This window comes from Podarcis melisellensis, assembly GCF_964234715.1.
Source record: "Podarcis melisellensis genome assembly, chromosome: 8".
Classification (NCBI taxonomy): domain Eukaryota; kingdom Metazoa; phylum Chordata; class Lepidosauria; order Squamata; family Lacertidae; genus Podarcis; species Podarcis melisellensis.
Genome location: NC_138540.1, coordinates 4,263,414 through 4,282,164, shown reverse-complemented (window position 1 = coordinate 4,282,164; position 18,751 = coordinate 4,263,414). Strand labels below are relative to the sequence as shown.

Sequence of the window (18,751 nt, the reverse complement as noted above, 5' to 3'; positions counted from 1 at the left end):
ACCCACTCATTTTGCCCTTGTACTGCATACAGAATGTGGGTTTCTGGACACCATACTCCTGTTGATGCAGTCTAGAATTGCATTAGTGTGCTACTAAGACCCCTAGATCCTTTTCACAATGTACCGTATTTTTCGCTCTATAACGCGCACCCGACCATAACACGCACGTAGTTTTTAGAGGAGGAAAATCCGTAGGCATGCCACCCGTAGGCATTCCCTCCATAACACACACAGACATTTCCCCTTACTTTCTAGGAGGAAAAAAGTGAGTGTTATGGTGCAAAAAATACGGTACTGCTGGCAAGCCTGGTGTCCCCCATCCTTTATTTGTGCATCTGGTTCTTCCTGCCTAACCTTACATTTGTCCCAACGGAAATTCATTTTGTTAGCTTACGTTCAGTTCTCCAATCTGTTACGGTCATCTTGAATACTGATTCTACCCCTCCAGTTTGGTGTCACCCTCAAATTTGATAAACATCAAGTACCAACTGAACGTCAGCCAACTGTCTTGAGCCAAAGGATTAGGGTGAATGTTTTGGTTGAAGTAGGTACTGGGTGGCCTAGATGGCCTCTGCAATAAATTGTGTCTAATCACTGTGCTCCTGTGAGATCTAAAATGCTGACATAGGTTATGAAACAGAGAAGATTGTGAAAATTTTCAAGCACAGAAACTTTAGATTAGAGCAGCATCTATGAACTGTGTTCACCAGTCTTCCTGGTTATTATGGCCTTTGACTTCGTGATGTTTCTCCATCGCCTTGACATTTGATGAGCGATGTCTCACCAAGTAAAAAAGCAAAACAAAACAGGCCACTGCCTGTATATCTAAAAGGTCAGGGCATTTGATAAAGGTGTCTGTTGAGCAGGTCTGTGGGTGAAAATGTCTCGGACAACCTCTCTTTCCCCTCCCCTAGTAGAAGAGAGGCAGAGTTGCATCCTTTTTCTCTTTAAAGGGCATTCTCTTTAAAGCTCTTTTCCAACACATGCAGTGAAACGCCTGTGGATGTCACTACAAATTAGCTCCATCCCCTGATGATCTTGTTTATTTAGTGCCACTGCCTTTTAACATTTATCCCCCTGTTTTTCAAACTGTAGTCTAATCTGTCCCAATTTTATTAGCTGATCAAATGGTTTCAGCCCAGGAAGAGAGAGCTTCCACCGTTTGCAGCTTGCTGCAATTAAGTTGTCCTCCTCCCTTTTCATTTGCAAAATGAAAAAGAACACATCTAGACTAATCTGTAGTGTGCTATTTTGTGATTGCCAAACAACTTGATTAAGTTATGCTGTGGTATTTTCCTCTCACTCTTCAGCTTTGCAGGCTTAATAGATAGCCTAAAATAATAATAAAGCATGACACAGTATCACCTTTCACCTTTGGTAGTCTGAGTTTCTAGGGTATAATTCAGTGGATTTTTGTTTGTGACAATTCCTAATTTAGACCCATTTCAGGGCGGAGAACCTGGTTTATTACCAGGGCTGCTCATGGGGTTTTGTATGAAAGTGCAATCAGTTTTTGTGAGGTGACTGGTTGATTGCATGGGTGGCTTTTTAAGTTTTCTGTGAAGGTGAAAAGACACCCATGGCAAGCTTATTCATCACACCAGTACTTTGGCCTCAGGGATTCCTGTTTTCTAGGAAGGGATATCTTGCATTTCTGACACTAAGGGATCATCCACACTCCCATTTGTCCCGCGATTTCTAGGCATGGATCCAGGAAGTTTTTCTTTTATCCTGCCACTTTCCCTGGGAAAACACACTGTTTAGTGTGAATAGGAACAATCATCAACCACATTTTCTACAGATTGATGTTTGTTCCAATTCAGCTATAAAGAGCTGATTTTCCCAGGGAAAGTGGCAAGAAAAAAGAAAAACCTGCCTAGAAATCTCAGAGCAATAGCAGAATAAAGGGAAGTGTGGATCAGTGGCGTAGTGTGGGCACGGCTATGGAGGCAGTTGCCCTGGACACAAAGTTCTTAGGGATGCAAACTTTCAAAAGAAAAGAAAGTAGTAATAATGAATAAAAAAAAAGTGTGCCCTCTCCTTCACACAGAAAATCTCCCGAAGTTCATGCGGGCAGACTGAGGAGCAGATTTTGGCGATGCCCAGTTGCTAGGGAACCCTCCACTTTAGAAAGATACCCACTGCTGAACAACCCTCTGTCCTGCTCTCCGCCATGCTCAACGCTCACGTGGCAACGCGACTGCCACTTGGGTAGGTTGCTGAGCTATTACCCCTTCTTCCTAGCCTATCAGCAGATGGGGCCGAGGAGCTCCACCCCATACCACTCCCCCTTGCCAGCTGGTGCTGCTGGTGGTGCCAGAGGCAACATGGAATAAGACAAACAAGTATCAGCCGCAGAACAATCAGTAGAGAGTTGGGGTAAGGAGGCAGTGCCAAGGAGAATGAAAGTTGTCACGGTCCCTCCCCCCCCCAAGTATATCTGCAAAGGGAAACTGATCCTGGCTCCGTAGAAGAAGCTGCTGGCCCCTAACATGGGTTAGGGGTGCAATACTTGCCTTGCCCTGGGTGTTGGCAACCCACACTACGCCACTGGTGTGAATGAGCCCTTATACTCAATAAATCCTTGTCCCTATAACATTTCAGAATGGTTTCTTGTGGTGTTCCAGTGTGATGTAGTGGTTGGACTAAGACCTGGGACACCAGGATTCAAATGCCCACCATGAAGCTTGCTGGGTCACCTTGGGCCAATCACTTCCTCTCAGCCTAACGTACCTGGATAGGAGAAGGGGGGGGACTGTGTACACCACCTTGAGCTGCTTAACGAAGAAGGTGGGATATAAATGCAATGAATGAATGAATGTTGCTGTAAATTAAATATTCTGCAGTTTGCGGGGGGAGCGGGAGAGAAGATTTGGATAATATATTTACAAAATGACTTGCTAACTGGGCATATATTTCTATTTTGGTGACAACTTGCCATCAGAGTGTCAGCAGCTTCCTGCCTGCCTGTGTTTGAATGGCTTTTAGCACCAACCATTCAAAGATAGCCTGTCAGCCAAGATGCATAGCAGCAGCAGCAGCTGTGAGAAGTGGTCATGGCTCATGTAACTCAGTACTTCTCTTGACCCAGGAGAGCTGCAAGGAAGACTTGGCTTCACTTCTGCAGAAAGGTGGTTAATTGGTAGTCAGCTGCCGAGAAGGAAAGCAGCAGGCGGGGGATTCCTAATAGCATCAACTCTACTCCTGTATAAATGTTTCTGTCAGGCACATATGGAAGCTCTCTAAGTGCATTAAGTTCTTAATCACAATGAAAAGCATGATCCAGACCAGGGTGAGAGGAAATGGATCCAGCCAGCAGGCCAGAGCCAGACCTTCTCCACCCTTCCCCTCTTGCTCGGTTCCTCTGCTTGCACCAGTGGTCACAGTGAAGCTTTGCAGTGACACTGCTCAGCTGCTGGCTCATTTTCCTTTCATCTGTGGATGGGAGCAAAGTGTCCTTTCCCCCTTTCTTCTTCAGCAAGCCATTGCAAATTACTCACAATCAGTGATGGTTGACCTGCATATGGGTCCACTCATCTGGGCTGTTCCATGGTTTCAGCTCTCAGGAACTCTTGACACGGATGCTGGTGGCTGCCAGAATCTCAGTTGCCTCCAAATGGAAAACCTTACAGAATTTGCGACTTTTGCTTTGGTATATAAATATGTGGAGCTTAGCAATAGCTGCACGAAATGACTCATAAATTATGTGTTGCCAAAGGCTTGGGAGACCCTGAAAAATTATATGTTGTTTGGTGGGATTTTATATACAGCAAATACTGACACACAGGACTTCCTTTCCACAATACGATGTCAAGTTTGGCTTTCCTAATGGTTTTAAGTACTTTACCAACCTAATATATTAAGTCTCTTCCAGATATACTGTGCTGCTTTTTTGTACTTCTATTATTTTTATTGTATTGACTTGTTTTATTTGCCTCAATAAAATCTTTTTATAAGTATATGATAGGGCAGAAATTGAACATTGAAGTAAGCTAGCACTTTGCCCCTGCTTGCTCTCATTCCAATCCCAGGAGTGGAGAGAAAAGCAAATACGACAAGCTTGTGGGCACTTTCTATCTTGCTCCTTATTTTGCATGTCTGAAGGCTGAATCTGGGCACTGAAAATCCCATTCTGCGACTGTGGAGACGTAGCTCAGATTCATTCCTGGCAGAGTCTGACATTTGATGAGTCCAAGCAATTGTCAGCTGCTGCACAGCTCAGTCCGCTCCCAACCGCATGGCTCCAGGGAGTTCCTAAGTTCAGAATAACATCCGCTGAGCGTGACTTCAGGTTGGCCCGAAAATAACTTTTGGCACACTCCAGTCCCACAGGGAGCTATTGTCTGAGCTCTGAGTGATGCCACCGTTTATTTATTCTTAACTTGATGCTTGATGTTTCACATTACGGCATTTGCTGTACTCAAGGAGCTGCGGGCCCAGGTGATGAGTAAAACGTGTTGCTGTATATTGTTCATGAAGTCCCCATTGCCAGGTGAATCAGTTCAAGCCAAATTGATGTGGAGCATACTCTGGTTGTTTGGAGAGATAACTTTTAGAATTGAATTAGGCATATATTTTTCAGTTAGAAAACATGAGAGCATTCTATTTAGGTGTGTGATCAATTCTTGCAAGAGTTATATGGCTGACATGCTAAGCAGCTACCCATTTCACAGATGGCAACAGAGATTGAGTGAGGACTATGTATTGTGTTTCCACCAGCTCTGACTCAACAGCATAAAGGAGCAAATAAGAAAAATCCTGCAGATGGATGAGGCCAATGGCCCATCAAGTCCAGCATCCTGTTCTCACAGCGGTCAGCGAGGTGCCTGTGGGAAGCCCACAAAAAGGACCTGCGTGCAAGAGTATTCGCCTTCCCTTGTGACTTCCAGCCACTGGCATTCAGAAGCAGACTGCCAGTGGAGGTGAAGTTGCTGAATCAGCAGGGGAGCTGCTGCCCAGCTAAGGAAATGATGAAAAGAACAAGGAGATGGGCAGAAGGAGGTGTTGCAGCAGCAGCAGCCTGGCAGCACCTGAGCAATTTCAGAGTACTGAACCACCCTGAGATCTTCTGATGAAGGGTAGTATATCAATCATCATCATCATGGCCTCCTTGTAGCTTCTGCCTCTCATTGCTTCTTTTTTCAGTTGGAGGAAGTGACTTGTCAGTTTCCACAGTTGTAAAACGCCCCCCCCCCCCATGGCTGGGATTTGCAGAAGACGCTGATCAGCAGAAGTGCCTTATTTTGCTATCTCAGCCCTAAGAACGGGAGATAAGATCTCCCTGCCTGCTTTGGAGCAATCCTTTCTGAACAGCAGCCAGAGGGATTTTTTCTTTTAGATCTTGGTGCTAAGCACCACAGCTGTGAGGCCGGAGATAAAGGTGGTCTGCTGTGCATGTGTCAGGCAGAGTGTGTTGTATGACTGCTAGTGTGTGTGTGTGGTGAATGTGTGGTTCACATGTGTGGTTCACATGTGGGTGGTCTGTAGGTGTAGTGGGGGGGCTCAGAGGGATGCTGACCATCAGTGTGACCCTTCAGCTGACAAAGTTTGCCCACCCCTGCCATACATCTCTCTCACAAACACAATGCATAAACACTTAAAGCAGCTGTGCTGAGGGATCACGTGTCCTGTCCTGTGGACCCTGGTGGGCTGGGCTAAGACAAAATCTCTTCTGGATTAACTTTATAGAAGTTTTAGGATTGGCTTTCATGACTCAATGACAAGGGAATCATGTTCTACACATGCTCAGAAGTACTCTTTTAAGAATTAATTCACATCCTCCCTCATCTGAATCCTGGCACTGGAAACAGGAACTGAGCTTGAGCCCTGATGTGCCTTAATTATTGGTATGTAATAGTATGTAACAGTGCCTTTGATCTATGCGCTGGTCAGGTGCTGGTTTTGACCTATAAAGCCCTTCACGGCCTAGGACCCTCGTACCTACGGGACCGCCTCTCCTGGTCTGCCCCATGGAGGACCTCAAGGTCCATATATAGCAACACCCTAGAGGTCCTGGGCCCTAAGGAAGTTAGATTAGCCTCAACCAGAGCCAGGGCTTTTTCTTTTTCTTTTTTTCCTTTTTCTTTTTTTACATTTCATTATATTTAGTTTATTTGTCAAAAGGATTACAGTGTTTTAAATAGGAAGATTGTTCCAAAAATGTTTAACTTTTTAATGCCCTGAATTAAAGTACATCTTGGTGAATCTTGGGTTAAAAAAGGTGAATCTCTTAAAATGCACAACAAGCCATGTGCACTTCAAAAATATTCCAGTGTTTAAAGCAAACAAGACTTAACAGAACGTATGGCTTTGCAGTAACATCAATTTGTCAACTAAATTGTAGCAATAAATACTTAACATCTCTACCCATAGACTTACATTTTGATCTGGTTTAAACAGTACAGAAAACAAATAATTGAAAATCTGCTGTAAAATGTTGAACACTCAAAAATCTTTTAAAATCATTTTTCAGAATCTAAAACCAAAACATTTAAAGGGCATTGCAGATGGACAATTCTTTGCCAAACTGAAAGGAACATGGACTTCATATATATTTAGTGTGGTAGGGGTTGGCGGCGGGGGGGGGGAATTATCAGGGATGGGGGGGGCAGGAAGGAAAGGACATAACCAGAGTGGAAGGAGGAGAGGAGGGGTCCAATCTTTATGTTATCTTGTTTTTGTGTGTGTGCTGGCGCTTCTTGGGCTTGTCTTCTTTTGGTAGAAATCTTCTCTTGGGTTTTGACAATCCTTCCCACACGGAGGGGGAGGGATCTTCTTTTTGAGTTGGTGGGGGAGCTGGAGAGTCTTTCTTTTCCATCTGGTTTCATTTTCCACTGTTCCATCAGCGCCCTTTCCCAAAGCAAGTCAATCTTCCTTCCTTCCACCTCTAAGACTTCCGCCAAAGTCACAGTTGGTGGGAATCTGAATTTTCTTTCCCTTCTGGCAAGCGCTGGTTTCTCCAGTGGTGGAGGACTGGCGGGTTTGGGAGGGGGATTTGGTCTCCATATTTTTCCTTTTCATCTCTTTGCGGAGGCTGGACTGCCAGAATCTCTCCTGGGCCATTTCTTCAGGTGCTGAGGAGAGGGGGCTCCCTCTGCTGATCTAAACAGAAAAACTGCCTCTTTTGATGTCATCTGATGTCATCGCAGCTGCCCAGTGTTCCTTGTGTTCTAGATGCGGTCATAACTGTCAACTTCGCCCCAATATGGCTTCCCTTTATCACATACACAGCCCAACAAGACAAAGACAAGAATCCACCAACAGCATATGCTTTTTCAACACTGATGGAACGCTCTGTCTCATGAGACCAGGACCCTGTGGGATCTGATTTCTAAGACAGGAATGTTCTGCCTGGCCTTTGGCTTGGAGTCAATTTGATTCCCTCCCCCTCTTTCTTACCTTTCTCCTCCTGTGATGAGGCTGCATTTTAACGTTTTAATGTTGTATTTTAATCTTGTTTTTTAACTTGTATTTCAGTCAACTTGTTTTTATTATTGGTTGTTAGCCGCCCTGAGCCCAGTCTTGGCTGGGGAGGGCGGGGTATAAATAAAAAATTATTATTATAATTTATTATTATGAGTCCCACTTTTGGTTCAAGGACAATATTTCCTTTAGCCACTGTTTAAAAGTGAATTATTGATGGTGCTAGGAACTGGTTTTCCTTGGAGAGATCATTTGTCCAGAAAGAGTCCGTGGAAATGTGGACTAGGCCTTAAAGCGGGGGCAGAGCTCAGCAGCAGAGCCCCTACCCTGAACCCCCCTGTGGCTGCTGCCAAGTCTAGCTGAAAGGATTATAACTGGAACACAGAGAGCTGGAAGAGTAATTGACAGTGCTGGCCTTGACAGGCCTGTGTGACTGAGTGCAAATCTGCTTCATTTGTTATCATAAATCACTATCGCAGCAATATGACGCTCAGCATAACAAACAACATTCATGTAAAGGGAAACCAGCATTATCAGGGAGAAAGAGCTGTTAGGAAAGCATGCCAGAAACCAAGCATTAGGACTGATTACAGTTTGGGGATTTATATTTGTGAATGAATTTGTAGTGAGCAAGAGATTGTAGGTGAGCATGTGGTGTTTGGTTCCAGAGGCATTTCCTAAGAACAAGCTGGATTACAGCAAAGCGCTTTGCAAAGTAGTTTTTTGCAAGCTAATTCAAAGATGACCTTCAAAATCCTTCAAAGCTCTTCTTGGGAGACTTCAGGGAGACTCTTTGCACATCGGGGTACAGTTTGTTTAAACTTGAGCTGCTCAGTAGCTCCAGTCTAAACTTTTGTCGGCAGAGATTCGCTAGGCTTTAGTAGTGTCTTTGTCAAGAAGCTAATGAGGGGGTTGAGGGTCAAAAACACCCCATGCTTTAAGCCTGACGATGACCTGAGAACTTGCAAACATCAAAATGACAATGGTCCTTTTACTTGGTTACTTATACTGGTGGGGGACTAGCATGTGTCCCACTTTGCAGAAGACAGTCCTCTGTTTGAATGACTGCTCAACCCAAGGTTGGTTTAAAGTTAAGAGCCCTGAGAAGGGAGAGCTGAAGGGGAAGGCTTGGGATAGGGCCACAGCTGAGTGTGAGAGCATCAGGCTTGCATGCAGAAGGTCCCGGGTTCAATGGGATCTCCAGGTAGGGCTAGGGACAGGGCCAGCCCACCCGTGAGGGAGACTGAGGCAGCAGAATCCAATGGGTGCCTCCATGGGCATGCCTCCCTGCCTCTCTCGTGCAACCCAGAAGCTGCACTTGTGCAACCCCCGTAAGCAATGCTTTGGCAGGGGTGGCGTGTGAAGCAGGCATGCAGGGCAACACCTTCTCATTTCATCTCCTGCTAAGGAATGTTCCTGCCTGGAACGCTACTGCCAGACAGTGTGGGCAATACCAAGCTACTTGGGCCAATGGTCTGACTTGGTATAAAGCAGGTTCCTATGATCCCATCCACAGTCAGCATCTGGAGGGCAGACTGAGCAGACCCTTGGTCACATGATTCCCCACAATGGTGAGGTGTGTTTTTATTTAAATTATAGCAATTTGTTTCCGAATTTGTACCTACACATAAAAAATAGCAAATGCAAATCGGTATCCTCTTCTGTCCTCTTATTTGGTACTGCATTTTCCCCCTTCCCCTTTTTTTGAGGGGTGGGGTAGCATGATGCATTAAGTGGCCGCCCTAAGAGGAATGGAACAAGAATTTTATTATTTGTACCCCGTCCATCTGACTGGGTTGCTCCAGCCACTTTTCCAGCATATAGAGAAACATAATAAAACATCAAACATTATAAACTTCTCTGTACAGGGCTGCCGTCAGATGTCTTCTAAAGCTTGTATAGTTACTTATCTCCTTGACATCTGGTGGGAGGGTGTTCCACAGGGTGGGTGCCGCTACTGAGAAGGCCTTCTGCATGGCTCCCTGTAACCTCACTTCTCGCAATGAGGGAACCACCAGAAGGTCCTCAGAGCTGGATCTCAGTGTCTGGGTAGAACGACAGGGGTGGAGACGCTCCTTCAAGTGGAAGTGACTTGCAAACCTTTTTCCAGGTTCCTAGGTGTGTTGCCAAAACCTGTATGATGCTTTGCAGAAGGTGGGCCAAGCCTGGGGTAGACCCATCCCAAACCATGCCCATGCAGTCCTGTCTTCTCTATGAAAGCACTGTAGCTGATCCACAGGCTTTGGGGCTTAGGAGAAGGTCACCCAGGACACCCAGGCCCTCAAACAGCCACTTGTAGTATGATTCTTCAAGCTCTTCAACTCATTCCAGGTACCACTTTTGTGTGACGGTGCTAAGCTACTTCCTGCCACTCCTAGTGATAGGCTACGCCTATACCATGGTCGGTATTACACTATGGGCCAGTGAGATCCCAGGGGACACCTCGGACCGCTACCAGGAGCAGGTGTCTGCCAAGCGCAAGGTAAGTGGCTCTGAAGAATCAAAACAGAGTTTGAACAGAGCGGGAAGAAAAAGTGCAGGCTACCTCACATAATCCCAGTCTAGGTTAGATCCCCAAATGGTGAGAAGGTAAGTGGATGGTGTAGCCCGTGTGGTGTAGTTGTAAAGTCTCACAGGAGGGCCTCACAGTTTAAACCCCCCCTGGGTTTAAACTCACTGAGTGAGCTTGGGTCCGTCAACGACTCTTAGCCAAGAGGTTGCTTCACTGACACAGATCTCAAGAAGTGGTCTAATGCTTTTCTCCACTGCCTGGTTGTTGGCATCCATCTGTCTCGAGAGACAATGGAGTGTGCCTCCAGCCTCGCTGATGTAGTCCAATGGAAAGCAGAGCAAGACATTTGGCACCAGCTCGGCTGCAGGAGATATGGGAAGGAGGCATCCAGGGCGCTATCAAACTGTCTTATATACCCCACTCTGGATTCGTGCATTATGAATCCTAAGGAAGGATTAGATTAAGGAAAACAAAACAAAAAAATCCTTCCAGTAGCACCTTAAAGACCAACTAAGTCAGTTCTTCGTATGAGCTTTTGTGTGCATGCACACTTCTTCAGATAAGAAGTGTGCATGCACACGAAAGCTCATACCAAGAACTGACTTAGTTGGTCTTTAAGGTGCTACTGGAAGGATTTTTTTTTTGTTTTGACTATGGCAGACCAACACGGCTACCTATCTGTAACTAGATTAAGGAAGTTAGATTAGCCTCAACCAGAGCCAGGGCCTTTTCAACACTGGCTCCAGCCTGGTGGAACGCTCTGTCTCCTGAGACCAGGGCCCTGCAAGATCTGATTTCTTTCTGCAGGGCCTGTAAGACAGAATTGTTCCATCTGGCCTTTGACTTAGAATCAGTTTGATTCCCTCCCCCTCTTTATTTTTCCTTTCTCCTCCTGTGAAGAGGCTGCATCCTAATGTTTTAATGTTGTATTTTAATCTTTTTTTAAATTGTATTTTAATCAACTTGTTTTTATTATTGGTTGTTAGCCGCCCTGAGCCCGGTAATGGCTGGGGAGGGCGGGGTATTATTTATTTATTTATTTATTTATTTATTTATTTATTTACTTATTTACTCACTCCTTAGCCTTTTCTTCTCCTGAATATTATTTTGCAAGGCACACAGGATTGCCAGATCTCATTTGCCACAAGGGTCATTTCATTTCAGAGGTTCCAGAATGATGCCAGGCACATCTTCCGTTTGCTCTGGGCACTTCTAAACATGAAGAAGGGAGAGCCAAGGATTTGCAAGAAGTTGCGGGCCACACCTTTTAGCAAGGAAGATGGTCACTCTGTGGCCAAGGGCATGCCACTCCCCTGGAGACAGAGAACAGGGGCTGGCTGGCAAATCCTCTGAGGAGGTTGTAACAGGAAGAGAATGGGCAAAGCTAGTCGGGAAACCAGTGCTTGGAGGTGTTGATGTTTCCAATGGAGTGGGAACAGGGAGATCCCAGAAAGGAGCATGGGTGGCCAGAATTATCCACAGTGCTTCTTGAAAAAAGGCCAATCTAAGAGAAGGGCATGAGAAACTCAATAGGAAATGGAGTTGGTTGGGTTAGCGTTGACCAGACCTTAAAGTCAGATCAATGTGGGCAACATTCATTCATCACAGGACACATGCTGACACAGAGATAAGGCTCTGGAAAGATCACATTGTTTGTGGGTCACCTCTGAAAGAGCAAATAGCCCCAGGACAATTACACAAGCTTCTGACTCTTCCCGCTGAGATTTCCCTGTAGTGCTTACCCAAAGCCCCTGCTAGCTGGTATGAATGGACCAGTCACGTCTTCGTTTTGACTGCCTCTAAATGCTAGTTGGGAGGGACGCAGGTGGCGCTGTGGGTTAAAGCCTCAGCGCCTAGGACTTGCTGATCGAAAGGTCGGCGGTTCGAATCCCTGCTGCAGGGTGCGCTCCCGCTGCTCGGTCCCAGCGCCTGCCAACCTAGCAGTTCGAAAGCACCTCCGGGTGCAAGTAGATAAATAGGGACCGCTTACCAGCGGGAAGGTAAACGGCGTTTCCGTGTGCAGCTCTGGCTCGCCAGAGCAGCGATGTCACACTGGCCATGTGACCCAGAAGTGTCTCCGGACAGCGCTGGCCCCTGGCCTCTTAAGTGAGATGGGCGCACAACCCCAGAGTCTGTCAAGACTGGCCCGTACGGGCAGGGGTACCTTTACCTTTACCTTTAAATGCTAGTTGACGCAGGTGGCGCTGTGGGTTAAAGCCTCAGCGCCTAGGACTTGCCGATCGAAAGGTCGGCGGTTCGAATCCCTGCGGCGGGGTGCGCTCCCGCTGCTCGGTCCCAGCGCCTGCCAACCTAGCAGTTCGAAAGCACCTCCGGGTGCAAGTAGATAAATAGGGACCGCTTTCTAGCGGGAAGGTAAACGGCGTTTCCGTGTGCAGCTCTGGCTCGCCAGAGCAGCGATGTCACACTGGCCACGTGACCCGGAAGTGTCTTCGGACAGCGCTGGCCCCTGGCCTCTTAAGTGAGATGGGCGCACAACCCCAGAGTCTGTCAAGACTGGCCCGTACGGGCAGGGGTACCTTTACCTTTACCTTAAATGCTAGTTGATGCTGTGGCTGTAAGCGGCTGTCCTTCTCTGACAGGTTGTCAAGATGATGATCATTGTGGTGTGCACCTTTGCCATCTGCTGGCTGCCTTTCCACATCTACTTCCTCCTCCAGCATTTCAAGGCAGAATGGTACCAGCAAAAGCACATCCAGCAGGTCTACTTAGCTATCTTGTGGCTGGCCATGAGCTCCACCATGTACAACCCTATTATATACTGCTGCCTCAATGACAGGTAAGATCCATGTCCCTGTGATGTATTGCGACGGGTTCAGCTAATGCTCAGGTTTGAGTTGCAAAAGCAGATTTGTACATATCAAAACATCACCACCCCTTTTAGAGATTGGCTTTTTGGTGTGAGTGGTGCAGAATATTGTTCATTTCTCTCTAAATAACTGTCCAGGGATCAAGAGTATGCAATCCAGAATTTCATAATATTATATACTGTAATAAAACCTCAAAATGATTTGCAAAAAGAATGAAACAATAAAATTATCAGTGAAAACAACTAAAACATTTTAAGCAATTAAAATCGACAATAAGCTAAAAACAAGATTAAACCACATGTCAACATTCTACATGTCAGATGCCCAAAAGATACAGCAAAGATGCCTGTCTGATGTCAATAGGCAGGGAGTTCCAGAGTGTAAGTGCTGCCACACTAAAAGTTCCGTTTCTTACAAATGCAGAACTTACTTTCTTTCTTTCTTTCTTTCTTTCTTTCTTTCTTTCTTTCTTTCTTTCTTTCTTTCTTTCTTTCTTTCTTTCCTTCCTTCCTTCCTTCCTTCCTTCCTTCCTTCCTTCCTTCCTTCCTTCCTTCCTTCCTTCCTTCCTTCCCAGGCAGGATAAATTATATAAAATAGCAGAAATAGCAGAATCACTCATGAAAGTTAAGATCAATTTTGCATTTGGCCCTCTGGGGAGCTTGTGTGAACTTGTATGTTTAATTCCAGATTCATGTACTTAGGGTCACTGTTTCTACAATGTGAATGGACACATTACTATTATTTGTATATTAATTGTTTATCAGTTATGAGTATTTTATATTCTCTTAATTTTTATTTCATCTTTTCCTCTTTTCCCTTTCTTGTCAAATTCTCAAATAAAATCTTTGGTATTTTAAAGAAAAAAATATCAATTATGCAAATTTTCTTAATTTATGCAGTTTTTACGGAGCTCAGGAAACTCAGCTTCTTTTCTTTTCTTTTCTTCTTTGGTACAGTATTTGGCCCAGAAAATTTAAATGTTTCAGCACAAAGGTTATAAAGAGGAAGAAAACGGGTGTACAAAATGGATCTGGTGTGCCTGTACCATATATAAAATCCTGGCCAGGACCCATGTCTTAAATGCCACAGGTTGGGTTCTAGCACAGCTGACCCCATTTGCAGGGCCTTGGACTAGATGGCCCTTTGTTTTTTTTAAAGTAATATTTATTAAAGTTTTAAAGGTTACAAAAAGAGAAAAAGAGAAAGAAAAAAAAGGAAAAAACAGAAAAATAAAAACAATTAAAAAACAAATCGAGCCTTCCCATAACTTATCTTTCATTTGCTTGTTTCCTTGACCTCCTCACACCTCCCTTTTTTGTATTCTAGTTCGGTTACCTATTTCAGCAAATCCTTTCCATCTTTGTTTTTGTCCTATAATTCATCTTAATATAATGTAACTTTACATTCTCTCCTTTCACCAATTAACAATCTATTTTTACTTAATCCTTTATAACATTTCTGCTAAAACCACATAACTTCATTCCAACATCCTTCTAACATTCCTTAATTTTACAATGTTTCTGTAAATAAATTTTAAATTTCTTCCAATCTTCTTCCACCGACTCTTCTCCCTGGTTTCGGATTCTGCCAGTCATTTCCGCCAGTTCCATGTAGTCCATCACCTTCATCTGCCATTCTTCCCGGGTGGGTAGATCTTGTGTGTTCCAGTACTTTGCAGTAAGTATTCTTGCTGCTGTGGACTAGATGGCCCTTTGAGTCGCTTCCAACTCTGTGATTCTGTGATTCTACTGTTTGTCTTCCCAGGTTCCGGATTGGCTTCAAGCATGCCTTCCGGTGGTGCCCTTTCATCAGAGCCAGCAAATACGAAGGACTGGAGATGAAATCAGCCAGGTATCTCCAGACACAGAGCAGCATGTACAAGGTCAGCCGGATGGAAACAACGGTCTCCTCCATTGCTGGCAACCCAGAGGAGGAGCTTGATGCCAGCAGCAAAACCAAGCGCCTCTCGGTGGATCTGACCTCCAACGGCTCCTCTCGTAGTGACTCCAAAACCATGTCGGAGAGTTTGAGCTACTATTCCAACACGCTTCCTCCCTAAGCAACCTGAACCTCCCTGCAACGCATCTCCATCAAAAGTGTGGCTCAGTTTCCAATCTCCCTAACGAAGGAGCTGTTCCTCGTTTGTAACAAGTCACCTCTTTTCTCTCTGACTTTGTCCCTGAATGGAGTTTTCCTTCTTTGTGTAGCCTCTGCTGTGATGCCCTGTTGGATGTTCAGACAATCTATATATCAGAATGGATTCTCGTTTTGGGGCCCGCATTGCGATAGGTTCATTAGCCAATTCTCAGGCTGTGCTGCTAACAGCCAAGCACCTTCCGCTTGGCTTTGTTTTTCCATCCCCAAATCTCACCTTCTCTTCCCACAACATGCTCAGGTCTTCTTGGTGTCTCTCCCTTCCAGCTTCCATACACAGAACCATAAGATCATGGAACTGTGGAGTCGGAAGGGAGACCACACGTCGCTGCTATTGCGAAAGGAGTGGAGGGGACTCAAAAGCTCCTTGAAGGAAAAAGGAGGAGCAAAAAGATCATGTTTGTAGTATGTGTGCCATTTTGGAAAAGTTGGATTTCAAAAAAACCAGTTTTAAGAATGTAAGAGTCCTGCTGGATCAGGTAAAAGTGGTCAGGGGGACTGAGTGACTCCCCTGTGAGAAAAAGTTGCTGTGTTTGGGACTTGTTAGTTTAGAGAAAAGTTAAGTGGCCATATAAGTTCCTAAAGTTATGTCTGGCGTGGAGGAAGTGGATAGAGAAAAGTTTGTCTGCCTCTCTCACAACACTAGAGCTCATGGACATCCCATGAAGATGGACGTTGAAAGATTCAAGACAGACAGAAGAAAGGGCTTTATTCACGCAGTGCAAAGTTAACCTATGGAACTCCCTCCCACAGGAAGTCGTAATAGCCTGGAAACTGCAGAAGGCGAGAGGGCTCTTATGCTCAAATCCTGCTTGCAAGTTTCCCACAGGAATCTGGTTGACCACTGTGAGAACAGGATGCTGGACGAGATGGGCTATTGGCCTGATCCAGCAGGATCTTATTGTGTTCATATGAAACACATCCTGCTCTCACTGTGGCCAAGCAGACCCCTATGGGAAGACCACAAGCCTGATGTGAGGGGAGCAGCATTGCCCCCACTTTGTTTGAGAGTTAAAGTCCAGGCAGTATCTGAAATCCTTAATGGAAAAGTTAGGAATTTCCATATACAAATCTGAGGATTCTCAATTTGCAGCTTTTGATCCAATAGCACAGCGCTCCAAATTGCCTCCCTACAACTTTGTGTATCTGAAGTACTTCCAAGATCACTTCTTTTCCACTTCATTTAGGTTTGGTTAGGAAAAAACCCTCAACTCCTCATATTGGTTTGTGCCTATACCAGGGGTGGATAACCCCCAAGTCCGGGGGCCTGATCCAGCTCCAGAAGCAAAAGATCCTACGGATTTTTGTGGTGGCAAAAAGCAGGGGAGGAATATAGTCCGTATGGAGGCTAGGGTGGTGGTAGAAAAGTTTAAACCACTCTGTTCGGCACAGCCTCCTGATGGGAAAACAAACCCTCTGGAACAGCAGAAAACAAGCTGGCTCCGTCTTCCATGAGACAGCCCTTCAGGTATTGGAAGATGACTATTGTCTCACCTCTCAGTCCTCTCTTCTCGAGGGATGATAACTCCCCCTCTTCAACTGACCTGCATGAATCGGCTGTGGGGAGTGGCCTGTGAGCGTGAATGCATGTGGCCTCTGTAGGGTTGGCTGAGGGTCCAAAGGCCCATCACCTAATTTATGGAGGTACACCAAATTCCTTTTAAAGGCCCCAAAGGTTGCACTGAAACCCTACAGATATCTAGGTTCCTATGCTCAGGGCATGTTTTTACATATGCACCAGTTTAGGGGATAGAGAGCCGAACCGAACCATGAAAAAAATGTACTGTTTCATTGCCCCATTCCTCTCGTGAGAAATCTGGAATTCCTACAGATAGGATAGGAAACTAGTTTGATGGGGAGAAAAACAATTCAGCCTAGGCTTCTCAATTATATGGTCCTTTTTCTATAGAAAGAGAAGATTCAACCCCATCCCCCAAATGGCAAAACATTAAAATACTGTGTGTGCACACACAAGCCACACTCCCCTGTTGCATCCTTGGAACCCTTCCAGCAAATCTCTTCCTCCCACCAGTCGTCAAAACTGTCTCTGACATGCAGGTGTCTTCTGTGGAGTTCTGCCATCTGCAAGAGGCAGCTCAGGTGGAGAGCTTCCCTGCTGTGAGTCCCAGATGCGCATCATTAAGGATGCCTTTTTGCAGCAATTATCCCTTGTGATTATTGCCAGCTGGCAAAGGACCAAAAACTGAACCTGCTATTGTCATGCACACCCAGCGCTGGCATCATAGGACGGAGGTGCATAGCCTCAGCCCATAATAAGATTAAGACAAGAAGAATCTGTGGAAAGCAGGAGTGTAAGTAAAGATGGGATTAGATAATGGCACAAGATGGAATGTATTGTATAGCCCAAAGGGTGTGGAGGGAAATGCAGGCGGAACAATTTTAAAAAATGCATGGAGAGCAACACATCTCCAATGAAGTCATGGAAAATCCAGCAACCTGATGTGAAGAGACAGGAAGTGCATATGGATATTGATTTCCCATAATGACCCCAGGGGCTGTAATACACACATGCTCAAAGGGATCCCTCCACTATTATGTAGATCCTTGCACAGATGTAGTGGATCACTTCCCTATGACAGCATTCTCCAGTTTGGAGCCCTCCAGATGTTTGGGCTTACACCTGCCATTAGCCCCATCCAACACAGCTGTGCTGGCTGGGGTTGGTTGGTGATATCATTTTTATTATTACAGTTGTCCAAAACATCTGGAGGGCATCAGGTTGGAGAAGGCTGCCTTAGGTACTGTGAGGACAGTCCCTTAAACTGACAACAAATGATTGAGCTATGGGATTGCTTGCTGGTGCTGAAACTTTCTGCAGCCCAGTTCTGTTCAAGGCAAAAAGCAGGGTAAAGAAAGGTTCCTGAACCCGGGCCACATAGCCTAATGTCAGGCGCAAGTCCTTCCCTTGCTTTGATGCAGCAAAGAAAGATGAGGATGCAGTCCCAAGAATGGTGTGAAAAGCTCATAGCCCAATTGCGGACCACAGAATTGCTGAACTGTCGCCAGGGTGAGTGTCAGAAGAGCTCTGCTGGGTCACATCAAAGGTCCATCTAATTCTCTTTCCCACCAAAGTGGACAAAGAGATGCCTCTGACAAGCCCACAAGCAAGGCCCTCTTGAAAGAGCCCTCTCTTGCTATCATTCCCTCACTGCCTCTGTGAAGACACCCTAAGAGCTGGTTCATATGCTCATCACCTCCAACCATCTAATGCCACAGAGAGAGCCTCAATCTATTGTGTCCACCCATCCATGCTTTTTATTCTTCAGCAAAAGCAAAGTAATGTGCATGTGTAAAATCCCTCTGAAGAAGTGAGATGTCTTTTGAGAGAAGAACATTATTTTTAACACTGAGGCAGGGATAAATCTGTCATCTCTCTCAACACACTGTAATTTCTTGTGCATATTGTACAAATTTCTGGGCCACTTTGTTCGTGCCTAAGTGTTTCTACTTAAATTTGAAACAATTGTTGTAGCTTTTTTTGCTGTGAAATGAAGAAGTGATGGGATAACTGACCTGTGTGCTCTTCCTGTTTTGGCGCATATCTGTATGATGTTCTTGTTTACAAAGTGTTGACAAACCCAAATGAGGAATTCCAATATGATCAACTCAACTGCAAATTGTGTTACATTTGATGGGTCAGAACTTCAATGATATTGTTTCTGGAGAAGCTTTGAGTGGATCATATCAAAGTAATAAAAAAATTATGTCTCTTAAAAGAGTGAAAATAGATCTTCCACTGATATAACCAGGGGGTGAGGGGGGGAGAGAATGAGAATGGGTGGGTAGTGCCACAGATCTTGGTAGGGAGGTGGGG

General features: G+C 45.2%; 1 protein-coding gene across 1 annotated transcript in view; it reads left to right on the top strand.

Annotated features, from left to right (window-relative positions):
• TACR1 (tachykinin receptor 1) overlaps positions 1-15,373 on the top strand; it is a 51,032-nt gene extending 35,659 nt beyond the window's left edge. Inside the window, exons 3-5 of the mRNA XM_081921342.1 lie at positions 9,754-9,904; positions 12,535-12,731; positions 14,527-15,373. Of these exons, the coding sequence (XP_081777468.1) occupies positions 9,754-9,904; positions 12,535-12,731; positions 14,527-14,821 (643 nt within the window). The 3' untranslated portion in view covers positions 14,822-15,373. The remainder of the gene's footprint in view (positions 1-9,753; positions 9,905-12,534; positions 12,732-14,526) is intronic.
• The last annotated feature ends 3,378 nt before the right edge of the window (positions 15,374-18,751 follow it).